General features: G+C 58.5%; 6 protein-coding genes across 6 annotated transcripts; 2 read left to right on the forward strand and 4 right to left on the reverse strand.

Moving 5' to 3' along the window:
- Positions 1-1084: 1084 nt before the first annotated feature.
- On the forward strand, positions 1085-2398 carry CHGG_05676 (uncharacterized protein; the record flags this gene model as incomplete). Its single annotated transcript, XM_001221770.1, has 1 exon — positions 1085-2398. The coding sequence occupies one exon, from the start codon at positions 1085-1087 to the stop codon at positions 2396-2398; it is 1314 nt and encodes a 437-aa protein (XP_001221771.1).
- A 335-nt stretch (positions 2399-2733) lies between these two features.
- Positions 2734-3708, reverse strand: CHGG_05677 (uncharacterized protein; the record flags this gene model as incomplete). Its single annotated transcript, XM_001221771.1, has 1 exon — positions 2734-3708. One exon carries the CDS (start codon positions 3706-3708, stop codon positions 2734-2736), a length of 975 nt encoding a protein of 324 aa, XP_001221772.1.
- An 803-nt stretch (positions 3709-4511) lies between these two features.
- On the forward strand, positions 4512-9531 carry CHGG_05678 (uncharacterized protein; the record flags this gene model as incomplete). Its single annotated transcript, XM_001221772.1, has 9 exons — positions 4512-4787; positions 4846-5222; positions 5289-5349; positions 5583-5793; positions 5862-6022; positions 6093-7502; positions 7607-8691; positions 8777-9067; positions 9135-9531. The coding sequence occupies 9 exons, from the start codon at positions 4512-4514 to the stop codon at positions 9529-9531; spliced, it is 4269 nt and encodes a 1422-aa protein (XP_001221773.1).
- A 473-nt stretch (positions 9532-10004) lies between these two features.
- On the reverse strand, positions 10005-11171 carry CHGG_05679 (uncharacterized protein; the record flags this gene model as incomplete). Its single annotated transcript, XM_001221773.1, has 3 exons — positions 10005-10140; positions 10205-11070; positions 11130-11171. The coding sequence occupies 3 exons, from the start codon at positions 11169-11171 to the stop codon at positions 10005-10007; spliced, it is 1044 nt and encodes a 347-aa protein (XP_001221774.1).
- Positions 11172-11357: 186 nt separating this feature from the next.
- Positions 11358-12615, reverse strand: CHGG_05680 (uncharacterized protein; the record flags this gene model as incomplete). The annotated part of the gene is made up of 3 exons (XM_001221774.1): positions 11358-11413; positions 11684-11722; positions 12228-12615. The coding sequence occupies 3 exons, from the start codon at positions 12613-12615 to the stop codon at positions 11358-11360; spliced, it is 483 nt and encodes a 160-aa protein (XP_001221775.1).
- A 469-nt stretch (positions 12616-13084) lies between these two features.
- On the reverse strand, positions 13085-14859 carry CHGG_05681 (uncharacterized protein; the record flags this gene model as incomplete). The annotated part of the gene is made up of 3 exons (XM_001221775.1): positions 13085-13867; positions 13947-14151; positions 14309-14859. 3 exons carry the CDS (start codon positions 14857-14859, stop codon positions 13085-13087), a joined length of 1539 nt encoding a protein of 512 aa, XP_001221776.1.
- Positions 14860-15641: the final 782 nt, after the last annotated feature.

Raw genomic sequence — 15641 nt, forward strand, 5'->3', positions numbered from 1 at the left:
CCGTCTCCCGGCTGCCTGCGGTGCGACAGACGCCCGAGTTTCTGATAAGTCGCCCTAAGAGAAGCAGGGTTCACGAGGAAATGCCTTGCATATTGAGCCTGCGGGAAAGGACGGATTCGTTGGAGGGTCGGGAAGGGATTGGGTTGCCTGGTGAGGATATCATTTCCATTGACTACCGTCTGCTGAGGGGCCCACTGGGACCGTCTCGCCGTCTAAGAGCCGATCCATCGCGGAAGGTGTTAAACTGCTGTGGTGGGTGTTGGTGTAAATCAATCGCGGCTCCAATCCCTAGATGGCATGTGTTCGTTTCTCATACTTGCCTTGTTTGAATCTGGAAGACTACTGTGTTGTTGCGACGCATCGATAAGGTAGGTAGGTTAATGCGACCTACGCCGGTCCGGTGACCAAGTCAAACGCCTTTTCCGCCTTGCGGCATATCACAGGCGCCATCGGAAAAGTGATGAATGGTGAAGCGAACCTGCCGTTCACAGACCAAACGACAAGGATGGTTCCCATCCACATCGTGAAGCGATATTGTCCAAACAAGAAACAACTCGGCGTGATGAGTCAACTGACATGGCGACCTATGCCCAGCGGTTTCGGCGTGGGACATGTGGCTGCTTCCGGTCGCTCCCGGCGCTCACAAGATGGAGGTTTAAAACCTGAAATTGATGGAACCGATGAGTGGGATGTCGTCTTCGGCGGGGATACCCTAGCCCCGTGTAGACTCAAGGAGTCGGCTGCATGAAAGAAACCGAACGTTAGAGCCGACGACGCGGACGGCGTTTTGCGCACCTTGAGCATATCTCCGAGTCTCCATTGCCGCGTGGTGGGCAGGGACCTGGGAAACTCAATCCTCTCACCCCGGACCCACCCACAGGGCAGAGAATTGGAATTGCGCATTGACCATCTTCGGCGTTTGCAAAGTCCCGCTGCCGATCGGTGTAAATTACGATTTCCCGACCGGACAGATCGGATGGATCGACGTCACTGCAAGTTTCACGGTTTCCTGCACGACTCAGATGAGGAGCTCAGATGATTCCTCGTTGTAGACAAACCTAACCCTAACCATACCACAACCACAATGCAACCAGCACGGAGGGTTGTGACCTCCACCGTAAGGTTAAGGGCCCGTGGTGGTGTGTCCGGTGTGTTCACCTGCCGGGGATGTCTCACTCGGCCCCGTCTCCCGCTACCCGCATCTGCACCCCAGCAACGCCGTGGCCTGTCCGGGTCTGCCCCCCGCAATGCCGCTCCGCCCGGCCTCTATCCCGCCGGCATAGCTGAATTGTCCTCCCGGAAACTCATCTCCGTCTCCGGCCCGGACGCCGCCAAGTACCTCCAAGGCGTCATCACCGCCAACCTCACCCCAGGTTATGCCGGTCCCAACCCCACCAGCGAGCACCTGCGCTCCGACGCGGGCTTCTACGCCGCCTTCCTGACCGCCCAGGGCCGCATCCTGCACGACGTCTTCATCTACCGCGACGTGCGCGACACCACCCACCCGGCCGGCCACAGCTGGCTGGTCGAGGTCGACGCCGCCGAGGCCGACCGCCTGCAGAAGCACATCAAGCGCTACAAGCTGCGCGCCAAGTTCGACGTGCGCCTGCTGAACGAAGGGGAAGGGCGCGTCTGGCACGCCTGGGACGACGCCAACCCCTCCTCCCTCACCACCACCCAACCATCCTTCCCCAGCTCCTCCCCAACAATAATCACCACCCCGGACCACCGCGCCCCCAACCTAGGCCACCGCCTCCTCACCTTCTCCACCCCTACCCCCAGCTTACCACTCCCCACCCTCCCCGAAACCGCCTACCGCCTCCGGCGCTACCGGCACGGCATCGCCGAGGGCCAGGCCGAGCTCCTCTACAACACGGCGCTGCCGCACGAGAGCAACCTGGACGCGACGGGGGCCGTCGACTTCCGCAAGGGCTGCTACGTGGGGCAGGAGCTGACCATCCGCACGGAGCACCGCGGCGTGGTGCGCAAGCGCGTGCTCCCGTGCGTGCTTTATCCTGATGGGCAAGCTGAAGGGGGTGGGGTGGTGGTGGTGCCGGGGGAGGTGGGGTTTCGGTCGGATGTGGGTGCGGAGGGGGTGACGGCGGAGATGGTGCCTGCGGAGGCGAGTATCGGGCGGGTGGGTAAGAAGGGGCGGAGCGCGGGGAAGTGGTTGAGCGGGGTGGGGAATCTGGGGCTGGCGCTGTGTCGGTTGGAGATCATGACGGATGTGGTGCTGCCGGGGGAGACGGGCGGGACGGGGTTTGTGGAGGGGGATGAGTTTGTGGTTGGGTTGGGGGGCGGCAGTGGGGAGGAGGGCGGCGAGGGGAAGAAGGTGAGGATCAAGGCGTTTGTGCCGGACTGGCTGAGGACCGCGTTGGCGAGTAAAGAGGGGCATTAGACCTGGGGTTGGGGAAGGTGTTGTATATGTATGTACATGGCTGTATACTAGAGATGGAGTGTCCCAAGGTAGAATTATCAGTCATAGAGCTGGAGTTCCTGTTTATTCTCTTATGGTCAAAACCTGACCTGTCTTTTTGGCCGAATGCCGCTTTCCCGGCGATAGACGGAAGAAGAAAGATAATTACAGGCTCGTAAGGCCCCCAGACATTAACTTTCAAACGCTGTTATTGATGGTAATTATCAACCTCGTCTACCTATATAGGTATCGATTCTATCCTACGCTATTGGGTTGAACTTTGGTGGGCCCTGCGTCACGATGTCGTTCGTTGCTCTCTATGACTGCTCGGCTTTCCGCCTCTTCTCTTCGTCCTTTTTTGCCTGGGCAGCGCGTAACCTGGCCAGAGTCGACGCAAAGCGATCGCTCGCTTTCGGCGGATCGCCGGCACCAGACTGAGGTGCGGGAGGCGCGGCTTCCGCGGGCTTGGAAAGCTTGTCTTTGTCAGCGTGTGGTTCTGCCGCGGTAGAGGGTGGAGGGTTTTCTGGGGTCTTTCCCCTCGTAGGCCAGGGCGCCGGCAGCGACCCGGATTTCTTTCCCGCTTTCCGCTCCTTCTCTGCTTTCCGCTCCTTCTCTGTTTTCCGCTCCTCCTTGCGCTGCTGCTTCTCGGCCTTGCGCTGTTGCGATTCCTTCAACCGCCTCTCAAGATCCGCGATTCGCTCGTCGTAGTCGTCCACCGTCGGCGGGGGTATGGGGCGGTTGTCTGGCGCTGCCTTGCATAGATCTGGCCCGTCCGCAGTCGCTGTCGCCGCCGCCTCAGCAGCCTCCTTCTCTTTCGCCAACCGCTCGCGCACCTCCGCCTCCTCCTTCAACCGCCTCATCTCTTCCATCTTGGCCCTCCCCCTCTCCGCCATCGCACGGCGCTCCGCATCATGCGGCTGGGGCTGGGTCGCCGCCGTCTTGACGCGTTTCGCCTCCGCCTCGCGGCGCTCGAGGTCCTCCACCAGTCGCCGCCTCTTGTCAGACATTTGCTCGCGCTGCAGCTTCTTCTGGAGGATGGCGCGCATGCCATTGTCGTAGGCCTCGCGGGCCTCGGGGCTGACGAGCACATCGCGGGCGCGCTCGAGGCGCTCGTACAGGGCTGGGTCGTAGGCGTCGCCGGCCTTGTCCGGGTGCGCAGTCAGCGCCTTGCGGCGGAAGGCCCGCCGGATGTCGGATTCGGAGGCGGTCGCGTCGGTGGCGAGGAGGGCGAATAGGTCATCCCCGCGGTTGGCGGCATCGCGCGCGTAGGTTATGAGGTCTTGGTCGGCCATTTTGGGGGGTTGGTGGCTGTGGTGTGTAGTGGTGTTGTTGAGGTGGGAGGAAGTTGAGGTTGCCAAGCTTCAAGTGGGAAGGTTTCAAGGACCCACAACAGCACAGCAATCATCCGACAGCTTTGCCACTCATCTTGCCAAATTCGGCAACTCCTCTTCTCATCTTCCTCTCTCTTTTCTCTCTATTTATCACACTATTCCTCACATACATGCCCTTTAATATTGTTATTTAACCGAAGCATTGTCTTCACCGTAGTAGGTAGCCGAGACAAATTACTACAGCTTCGAAAGCAATAAAGTTCTCATTTCCCACACAGGTACTCTGGTATTTCCGTCGAGTTGTACAAAGCTTAAAAAGTCTCAGCAGCTCAGTGTCGAGCGCACTTCGCCCGAGCTCTTACACAGGAGTTGGGTGCAACCACTTCTACCTAGACAAGTGTGTACCCAGTAGCTAGAAGTAACTAACCCCCGGCAATTGGCGCCTCAAGGTTTGCGAGATGCACATTGGCCGATTTTTTCCATCTCGGCGTCAAGGGATAACGAGCAACCATAAGGTTACACCAGAATTCAGCTGCGCCTTTCGTACATACCGTAGCGAATGAACACAATGCGGCCCCCCAGAAGCCACGAAACTGAACTCGGCTGCTCAGAGCTGATGAAATTGAACCCCACGCCTGAAAGTCTTTCGCACTTTTCCACAAACACCTTTGGTGCAATATATTGTGATTAGTTCCTGTCTTGTCCTCTGAATCCCGTCTTCCAAATTCCGCTGGTCCCGCATTTCCACTGTAGCATCACCAGCCATGGAGGCCGACCCGAGCAGGGCGGCCGCCGAGCGACAGCCTCGCATTGAGGACGAAACACCAGACGAGGCGGAAGCGCCGACTGTCGCAAACGTTGAAATGGAGCCCGAGTTCGTTAGGCCGGGCTATTATTCGAGCCGTTCCTCTTCTGAGTCACGGCCAAGGGGCAGCCCGGTTCGTGATGGCCGGGAAAGTGGACGACGAGGACCACGACCTCCACCACCTCCCCACTTCATTCAAACCGTCGTCCGTGATGTGCGAGATCGGCGAGATCGGGTAGATTATCACAGATCGAATCATTCTGTGTGCCAGCCTCTGATGTTCATCACCACAGTCCACCTCACTCTACTATCGGAGGAGAGATGATCACAGACGCCGAAGGATTGGCGAATATGGTTCTGAAAGCAGGTCCCGCGAGTATTACCGGAGCGGTCGCTCACTATCTCCAAGCGATCGGAGCACGTACAGCATTGACCTCGATAGCGACGGGCCAAGGAACCCCGATGAGCCCTTGCCACAGGAATGGACCCAACCCAAGACCATTCTTGAGGACGACACCGCGACCGAGTTGATCGTGGCTCAGTCAATTGAGCACAGGGTGTCCAAGTCTGGTCTGAAAAAGATTGTCCTCCTGTCCCCTTCGAGACCTCCTCCATCATCCGGTCCCACGGGTCAAGAGAGAGAAGAGTCTCGGGCGCAGTTCCGATGGCTGTGAGTCTGAGCTTAGACGACGACTGTCGCAGTTTGACCAACTAGCCGCTACTGACCGCAAGCCAGGCACGTCCAGCCCAACATTCTTGAAGCCGACGACGTTGAGCCGGCCTTTCAGGTCTTGGAGGTGAGCTACAAAAATATCTCCATTTTGGATGGTTGGCGAGTGACGCCGCGGGGAATGTCAAATGCCGTGCTAACTCATAAGATACAAAGCGGTTCGTTCTCAACTGCCCGTTCATTTCCACACGGGTCCGAGCCGCCGCCCTGCTGTTCCTTAGGAACCACGCAAGGAAGGAGATCAAAACGGCCGAAGCGAATATCTCCCTGTCGCAGAGACTGGGGTCGGTCACTCAACAGGACCAGTATGTGTCTTTGGAAATAGCGCCCATGCTTTTCCTCGGCACCTTGGGGGTAGACCACTCGTATGCTGGCACCCTGCTGAAGGCAACTCGTGGATATGAGGTTGGGGACGAGCGTGAGTTGTCTCAGGTCGCGCGCAAAACGGGCGTAGGAGGCGAGCGTGACGTTCTATGTGTTGCTACGCTATGGTGCTTGAGCTTAGGTTCTGGTACGTGCACCAGCTTCTAGGCACAAATCAACCGTGTTCTAAAGCCAGAACTAACGAGGCGTTTTTAGAAATCATGATAACGCTATGCTGTCTCCCTTCGACCGACCTTCGACGGGACTTGGTGGAGATTGACGATAGGGCGGGCCGTGGGTTCTACATTGTCCAGGTCAAGTTACAGGATGTCGAGCTCTATAACAGCATGGTGATCGATCCCGAGTGCAGCTACGTGGTAAGTCGTGGACGTTGGAATTCTGTTGTCTTTGCCTCCTGACTGGGCCTTGACTGACCAACCTCATCAGGATTTTCTCCAACATGCCGTTGCGGTGGTCACGTCGGGAACTCGGACACGCGACGCTGCAAAATACGACATCCTATATGGACCCCAAACATCAGCAGACGCGGGCGAGCCTGCGCAGCTTGAGGTCTTGACTCCTTCTAAGTGGCTCAAACTTCTGGGCTCTGATGGGTTCGAGAATAACACTTTCCACTTGAAAGCAAAATCCCGGGCTCGGTCGCGCTCAAGAAGACCATACTACCACGAACGACGTTCGCCACTTTATAGCGGGAAGAGCAGTGATCAGGAGTCTCCCCGTCCTCGCGCCCCGTTGCCGGCGCCAACGCGATATAGGTACTCCAAGGATACCGGCAGGAGCCCGACTCATAACAACAAAGAGCTGACCGTCTACCGGGGGGGGCAAGAAGCTATCAATAGGGTCGACTATGAGACAATACCCGGGCCAGTATTCGTGCGCGAGCCCCATGACCACCGGAGAGGCCTTGAAAACGATCAGGACCGGCGGATCACGCGCGACATTGTTGTCCGCGGGCGCAGTGAGGCACGACGCGAGAGCCCCTCCAATCCAATTGAGCACGGGGAGATGATTCGTAGAGGGCGCAGCTCTAGCACTGAGATCCGTATACGCTGGCGCGGGGGCCGAGATCGATGGCCTAGGCGTCGAGAACGTGAATACGATTCGAACAGCAATGACACACCGGCTGCGGAACAAGAGATGCCACCGCTGGATGACACCGGCGCTGCCACAGTAAACCCCTTTTTCTCTTGGCGAGTCAAGAGCATGGCCGATGTGGACACGGTGAGAACGGATCAAAAGAACATCGGTACAAGCCCCATGGCGGACGTCGCGATCCATGATCTGTTCCGTATCCTCGGCAAGATCAATGAATCCCTCCTATCCAGCGAGTCAGGGATCAAAGAAGTCTACTCACAAGCATACAAATGCACCGAGGAGAATCTCCTAAAGCGCCACCCCAATTTGGCAAGGGAAATAGTTCCAAGTTCGAACACATTTCCGACGGTGCAGCGGGACAGTGTTGGTCAAGGAAAAGAAGCCGACCAGGAAAAGAAAGGGGGTTCGACAGATAACAGCTCCACGCAGCCACCAACTACATTCCCACCAGACGGAGCGCGGGCGGGTTCTACAAACCAGGAACAGGAAACGGTTCGGCAAGAGAAGGCTGAGCCCTCTAAGATTGGTGAGAAACAAGCTCCAGCCACGCCACGGGTCGGCGCACAAGAAGCAGCAAGGCACTCAACCTCCGACATGATGACGCACCCAGCAGAGGCATTCGGCAAGAAGCTAGTGGAGATTTCTCAGGCGATCATGCACCGGTTCCTCCCCAAAGATGAGCACTCGGTATATCATCCTGTGTGTGAGCGGTTCTGGGGCAGCGTAGATGAGATTATCCGGGTAAGCACTCAACGGCCGGCTTTCCCAGGCCTGGGGCCCATGCACAAAGTCCAAGACAGCGATAGGGTCATGAATTCTCCGACGTTTCCTAACGGGTTTTCTAGCAAATCCGATGGTCTACCGAGTCGTCGGATGCATTGTGGACAATCCGAGATTTCGACACCATGTCCAGCGCTGCAGGTGGAAGCGGAGGGGTGACATGGAAGCAGCCATATGCCAAGTGCACAGCTTGTTTGACGCCCACGAAATATCCTTCGGCATCAGCCGCACTTCAGCATCTCCATGCCGCCCACTTCGAGTGCCCCCTTGGACAACCGGCCGCAGGCAAAGCGAAGGACAGGCCGCACGACGACCCCTGCTATGTATACATCAAGTCGCAGGCGGAAACCCACTCAAACGAACCAGAAATCGAGAATATCGCAAAGGAGCTCATCGACCACCTCACAGACGTCTCGCACAGCCTCAATAAGATCCAATGGCTGGTAGCCACCAACCCACAGGACAATGCCCAACGGCACCGGCCGCAAACCAAGCCAACGATTCGCCCCCAGCTCCCCCGAAGCCTCGTTTACGCTTTCGATGAGCTCCTGTCATACTACATCCTCCAAGCCAAACACCTCTCGCTCCACAACCGGCACACCACCCTCAACACACGCAGCAGCAGCAACGCCCCCGATCAGGACAGCGCGCAGGCCGCCCTGCACAGGACGAAACGACTGGCCGTCCGGTGCCGCGGCGCCCACGCCCGCCTGCGGAGCTACCTGCAGCTGGCCCGGCGCGACGTTATCCTGTCGCGGGGCGGGCACGGCGGCGGTATTAGCATCGGCGACGGCGCCGACACAGCGGCGCTGGGCGTGCAGGCGTTTGACACGACCTCGCTGGTGCGTGCCGTCGTCCTATCGGTTCTGGATAAGTCCTTCTCCGCACCGCTGCCGTTGAGAAAGGCCGCTGGGACGGGAACGGGAATGGGAACGGGTGGCGCGCGTGTTGCTGGGCTTGGGAGGCGGGACGGTGGTAAAGGTGCTTCGGCGTGGGACGTGATCCGGATGTACAGCGAATATAGCAAGCGTCTGCATGCGGAGGCTGTTCGCCGGCCTCGGAGGCGTTTGTTTCTTGATATTCATGCGCTTGAGGATGAGCTGGAGGCGCTGGAGGCGCTCTTGGGCGCGAATCTGAATTGGATCAATCGGTGAGCGAACATCTTTTTATTGTCTGCGTGATTATGGGTGTGTATTAGACAGTTGGGGCACGCGCTAATGTCATGACACTGGCAGGACGCTTAACGACTTCTCCGAGGTAGAGGTCGTTATCGGTAGGCATGGTGTGGAATACAAGCGTGGAGCATGGAAACGACGATACCGCGAGCCGCGAACTATGGAAGTGGAACGGCACTACCTGCTCGGCCGGCGGGACGCAGTGCAAGCGAAGTTGGGTGAGGTACGGAACCTGCAAAGGTCGGCGGGGGCGCTGAGGGAGCGCGTCCGCCAGCTGATCGAAGTCATGGACGAGGACCACGGCAAGGCCATCCGCGTCTTCACCATCGTCACAGTGCTGTTTTTGCCCATGTATGTGTCGAGAAGCAGCGATTCCCGCAGTCAGGATTCGATCTTGATAAAGCTGATAACGCCGCAGGACCTTCGTCTCTGGCTTCTTTGGCATGAACACAGTCGACATCCGCGACATCGAAGCCAGCCAGTCTCTCTACTGGACTATCGCAGTTCCCGTCACCGTCGTCGTGCTGGCCCTTGCACTTGCTTATGGCTACAAGGGCGACGAAATCACCGACTGGTTTCAGGACAGGAATAACTTTTGGAAACCCAGTCGGTCCCCTAGGTCGACCGAAGTAGTCGCGCAAAAGAAGCTTAAGACGTCTAACACAATAGACAGCCGTCGGGTCAAATGGACAGAGACTGATGCTGGGGCGAGCGAGGTGTGGAGGACTGTCCGAAACTCGGCTGGGCGTCGGAGAAGGCGGGCGGATATGAACATGACGAGAAAGTCTACCTTCCAAAGCGATATCCTGCCCTAGGAGATTGTCAAGGTTGGACTATTCTACCACCTCTGGGGGCCAGCAAGTTTTACTGTGATAATGTTGCGAGGCAGGCATAATGCTGAGGTGGATTTGTGGCACGAGGAGGTAGTGTCCGTTCACGCAGCAGACAGAAACCGAACAAGACAGCGTCCAGGAGAGCTGTCTTGGAGACACGGACAAAACAATGACCTTCCGTATTACGCCCATGGAGCTTGAGGGTTCTGGGATCCCGCAATACTCGGTCCTCCAGAAACGCCAAGTACGTGGTCGACACGGATCTAATACATAGCCACCTATAGTCTGTACGTGCGAATGCCCTTCCGCTATAACTATTTCTCAACATTCGAGCCAGCACAGTTAGAATTCTGATCAACGTGTGCATGGCAAACTCCTAGGTGTATAGGTAAGGTTCATTCAATCGCAAGATAAAAAAAAAGAATTAAACTAGACTTCTCCTTAACCTTCGATATTCATGCATAAGTCGCCTTCAACCTCTGGACCAGGTACTCCCCGCTGTAGATACCTTCATACTTCTTGTCCGCCTCGGTCGTATACGTACCCGGGATAGCCTCGATAAAGTCCTTGAAGTTGGGGTTGCAGAAGTACCTAAATCAGTCAGCCGGCACACCTCCCATTATCCCCTACCCCCCCTTCTTTAGGAGCCACTCACGCAATGCTATACCTCGCCGGGTACGTCTCCCCCGCCTCCTCCTCACCACCCTCCCTCCTCGGCGGCTCCACCACCCGATGCACCGTACTCCGAATGGTATCATTACTCCACCTCGCCAACAAATCCCCCGCGTTCACCACGCAAGTCCCCTCAATCGGCGTGGCATCCACAAACGCACCGCTCGGGCTCTGCACCTGCAGACCACCCCTCTGATCCTGAAACAGCAGGGTGATGGAGCCGTAATCCGTGTGCTCGCCGGCGCGCACCTGGCCCGGGTTGATGGCGAACACGTCGCGCCGCACGGCCGGGTAGTGCAGCAGGCGCAGGGTGTTGTCGCGGTCGTCGACGAAGCGGTCGAAGTGGGTTTCGGAGGGGAGATTCATGCCGACGGCGATGGCGCGCATCACGGACTGGTGCAGGCCGGCGAGGTCGGCGAAGAAGGAGGTCATGGCTTGTCTGAAGCCGGCGAGTTCGTTGTCTGCTTCTGCTTCTTCTTCGGATGGCCAGTGGTTGGGGTGGCCGGGCTCGTCGTCCCGGCCGATCTCGAGGGATTCTTTGATGTCGGGGATGGAGGTGCGCAGGGCGGAGACGTCGGCGGTGGTGGTCAGGTTGGTGACTTTTTCGCGGCCCGGGGAGGAGTAGCCGCGGTTGGCTTCGGGGGTGGACCAGGCGAGGGACTCCTTGGTGGTAGCGGGGAGGCGGAAGAACTGGGCGGAGCGGCGGAAGGCGTCGGTTATGGTGGAGGAGGGGATGGGGAGGTTGGAGAGGTAGATGAACCCGGCGGTTTGGAAGCCGGTTAGGATGGCTTTGGCCGTTTCAACCTTTTGGGTGGGAGAGCCATTGAGGAATTTGGAGAAGTCGATGAGCTAGCGGTGGTGTTAGGTTGGTGTTGGTGTGTTGGAGCGAAGTTGCTCCGAGTACTCACCGGGATGAGGAGCCCGTCTTCTTGCACCGCTGCTTTCTCCATGTTGAAGTGGCCAGTTGTTTAGCACTCAAAGTGATAAGAGAAGTGTGTTCGATGAGTGAGCTTTAGAAAAGTGATTTGAGAAAGGAGTTTGCGTTCCAAGAGAGCATACTACATTGATTTATTTGGACTGGTATTTACACAGAGGTGAGACCGAGGGGGTCATGCTGTACTATTCTGGCCCCAACATCACTCGCTAATCTGGGTAGCGCGGTATGCCTTTCTGTGATGAACTCGGACTTGACCTGCAGCAGGCAGGTCCTCTGGCAGCTATCATGTTATCGTTAGGCCGCAACCCCTGCTCTTAGACCGATAACACCCTTGCAATGATCGACCTCACAGCTCACCAAGTGGGGTTGAGAGACGCTGCGGAAGGTGGAGTGCGGGGTGAGTGCCGGCTTGGCATCGGAGTGAGGTTGTTGATGGATCCCGGTTCGTCTCATCGGGCATGTGCAGGTCGGTTGTGGGAGTGGGCAGTCAGGTCCTTTCCTGATTTCGAAACCTAAGGCACTTACCAGTTAGGTACCTAGGTTCTTCTACACCTCTTTCCACCTCTACATACAATTTAAGCTCAACAAAAACAACAACTGAATATCTAGTAAATACCAGACCACCATCAAAATGGCTCCCGTCGTCGACATCCACACCCACATGTACCCCCCGGAGTACATCTCCATCCTCTCATCGCGGGACACCATTCCCCTCGTCCGCACTTTCCCCTCCTCCCCCGACCCGCGCCTCATCCTCCTCGAATCCGAGATTCCCTCGCTCGAGCGCGCCCTCGCCGACCCGTCCGCCCCGCTCCCCGGCCGGCCCCTCACCAAGCACTTCACCTCCCTCCCCGCCAAACTAGCCTTCATGTCCCACCACAACATCACCACCTCCGTGCTCTCCCTCGCCAATCCCTGGCTAGACTTCCTCCCCGCCGACACCGCCGGCGCCACCGCCGAGCAAATCAACAACTCCTTCGAAACCATGTGCAGCACCACCACACACACCACCACACACACTCCCCTACCCCACCCCAAAACTCTTCTTCTTCGGCACCCTCCCGCTCACCGCCCCACCCGCCACCATCCTCGCCTCCATCACCCACCTCACCACCCTCCCCCACTGCCGCGGCATCATCCTCGGCACCGGCGGGCTCGCCACCCACCAGGGACTCGACGACCCGGCCCTGCTCCCCGTCTTCCGCGCGCTGGCCGCCGCCTCGCTGCCCGTCTTCCTGCACCCGCACTACGGGCTCCCGCCGTCCGTCTTCGGCGACGGCGCCTACGGCCACGTGCTGCCGCTGGCGCTGGGGTTCCCGATGGAGACGACCATTGCGGTGGCGAGGATGTTTCTGGCCGGGGTGTTTGACGCGGTGAGGGGGTTGCGGATGGTGCTGGCGCATGCGGGGGGCACGTTGCCGTTTTTGGCGGGGCGGATTGAGAGTTGTGTGATGCATGATGCGGCGTTGGTGGGGAAGGGGAAGGGCGGGTTGGAGGGGAGGCGGAGGACGGTGTGGGAGGTGTTGAGGGAGCAGGTTTATCTGGATGCGGTCATTTATAGTGAGGTCGGGTTGAAGGCGGCGGTGGAGGCTGCGGGGGGGGCGGATCGGTTGATGTTTGGGACGGATCATCCGTTTTTTCCGCCGGTGGGGGAGAAGGCGGGTGAGGCGGAGGAGGGGGAGTGGGGGAGTGTACGGTTGAATGTGCAGGCTGTGAATAAAGCGCTGGGGGAGGGGAGTGAGGAGGCGGCGATGGTGATGGGTGGGAATGCGGTGAGGGTGTTGAGGTTCGTATGAGTAGTAGGTTGGGCATTAAACACCGTGGTTGGTTCGGTTTCCAGAAGCCATGATAATTATCGAGGTATCGTGGTGGCATCTCTATTAGCAGATAGGCGTTACAATAGTCCATCCATCGGAGTCCACCCGGCTACTCCAACCTCAACTTCTGCTTCCCCCTCTTCCTCTTCCCGCCCACCTCCCTATGCTCCTCCACCTCCAACAACGCCTCGCGCTTCTTCTCCCCCACCAACTTCAACGCATCCCTCACCACCCTCGTCTCCAAATTCACCCCCGCCTCCTCCCACGCCTCCATCTGCCTGCCCACGCGCTGCTCGATCGCCAGCACCAGCTCCACATCCCGCTGCCCCACGAACGTCACCGCATCTCCCTTACGCCCCGCCCGCGCCGTACGGCCCACCCGGTGGATGTAGTCGTCCGGATCCCGCGGGATGTCGTAGTTGATCACCAGCTTCACCTCGGGGATGTCCAGCCCGCGCGCCGCGACGTCGGTCGCCACGAGGATGCGCGCCGCCGACGCCCGGAACCGGCCCAGGTTGTCGATGCGCTGCCGCTGTGGTAGCCGTGAGTGCAGTGCCGTGACGCGGTGGTCGAGCAGGCGGAGGAGGTGGTGCAGGTAGTCGGCGGTGGAGGTGCGGTTGCAGAAGATGATGGCGGATTTTTCTGCGTTGGCCGGGGTGAGCAGGAACATGTGCAGGTAGTGCTCGCGGTGGGTGACGGGGGACTTGGAGGTGCATCTGTTTGAGGGTGGGCGGGATTGCCAGGGCGTCGGTGTCGACTTCGCAGACGAAGACGGGTTCGCGGCCGGGATTGTCGTGGCATGTTCTTGAGGGCCATGACTTCTGGGGTGATGGTGGGCGGTGAAGAGGAAGGGTTTGGCGCTCGGCGGGCGGCGGGAGCGCGCCGAGGCATTCTTCGACGTCCGGGAGCATGCTGCCCGGCCCGTTGGCGGCGAGCAGCCGGTCGGCTTCGTCGAGCACCACGAAGCGTACGCGCCGCAGCCCGCAGATCGTGTCCTCGCCCGAGGTGCGGATGTGGTCGGCTAGGCGGCCGGGGGTGGCGATGACGACGTGCGGCCGCTGGGCTAGGGCGATGGCCTGCGACCGCATGTCGGACCCGCCCGTGACCAGGATCGCTTTGAGCGAGTGTGGCGACGAGATGGCTTTGACTTGCTCGTAGATCTGGAGAGCAAGCTCACTAGGGAGAGGGGTTGTTAGTCGGCATAGTCCCGTTACGCTACGCTGGTAGAGAGGATGTGGTACTCACCGAGTTGGTGTCAGGATAACGGCAAAGATGGCAGACGGGTTCTCGGCCCATTTTTGGAAAATGGGTACAGAGAAAGCCACCGTCTTACCTGAACCTGTCCTGCTCCCACCGATGCCAATCCCTTCCCTTGAGAAGCCATCGGGAATGCTCTCTCGCTGAATGGCGGTGGGCCCGCTTGATGGCCATGTTAGCCAGCGACTGCACTAGCCATGGCCGGAGACCAAGCGACTCGAAAGTGGTATTGGCATCCAAGGGGGCCGTGACCCGGGGCGCTGGCTCGGGTTCTCTTGGCTGAGGCGTGACTTCAAGGTTGGTTTTGACTTGAGGTTTCCGCTTTATGCGGGAGGGCACATTAAAGGCCGACTTGATAATGTTGGGTTTCTCATCATCGCTAGCCGGAGGAGAGGTGCGGCGTCGTTTCCTGGGGCTGGCACTGTCTAGGGAGTCTGAATCTTCGGCAGCGCTCTCGTCATTGGCATCGCTGGCATCGCTGGCATCGTTGCTATCATTTTCATCCTCTGATGCGTCTGATGCTTCTTCTGATGCTGAACTCGCGCCCGAATCCGAATCCCCGTCGATCTCCTCGACTCGTTTCACCACCGCCTCCTTGCGCCGACCTTTCACAGACACGGATGGCATGGCTAATTTGACAATTCAGTCACCTTGCAGATGCAATTTTCCGGCAGCCTCTCAAATGCCAGTGAGAGCTTGACGCTGTTGTTGTTTTCGAGAACCGAAAATTTCAGACAGGGGTTTGAAAAAAGGAAGTGGGGTCTCCCTTGGCAGGGAAGAATGGTGGGAGGGTGGATCCGGACTCGAAGCCGGGTTCGGGTAGCCGAGAGTCCCACTTTAACATCAAACGAGCCACCCCTTTTGCCTTCCTTGCGAGCTTGCCTTCAGCCAACGAAGATGCTGATCACGGCGCTTAACACGGTTGACCATCAAGAGGCGCCCGCCCTGGGCGCTTGGAGCGACAACTTGCGTCAGGCACAGTCTGGACCGTCTAGGCACGGTGTAAAAAGGATGAGACCCCCCTAGCCATGTCTTTCAGAGCAAACGCGCTTTGACCGAGGCCAATCAACTCGAGGTGTCCCAGCTGTGGTCGAGGAGTTGATGCATCTTGAGTGCATTTGCTGGGGAGAGCTCACTAGGTTCCAGCTTCTATGGCCGACCACCTGCATGCCGAGCTGCCCCTGAAGGACTCTAAGGCTACTTGCACCGGGATGGCACAGTGCCGAATCCTGGAGCCAGAAGCAAGATATCGGCTGACCACCATCGGGATACCCGAGCACATCAGTGACCTCAGCGGGTCGCACAGATAATTATCGAGATGCGGCCCTTTCGGCAAGGACAGTCCCTGAGAGTCCTCACGTCAGCCCGGCACGGTAGTCGGCAGAGGGGTCTCGTCAGTGCAGTGTAGT

Source organism: Chaetomium globosum, genomic scaffold, assembly GCF_000143365.1.
Source record: "Chaetomium globosum CBS 148.51 scaffold_3 genomic scaffold, whole genome shotgun sequence".
Taxonomy (NCBI): Eukaryota; Fungi; Ascomycota; class Sordariomycetes; order Sordariales; family Chaetomiaceae; genus Chaetomium; species Chaetomium globosum.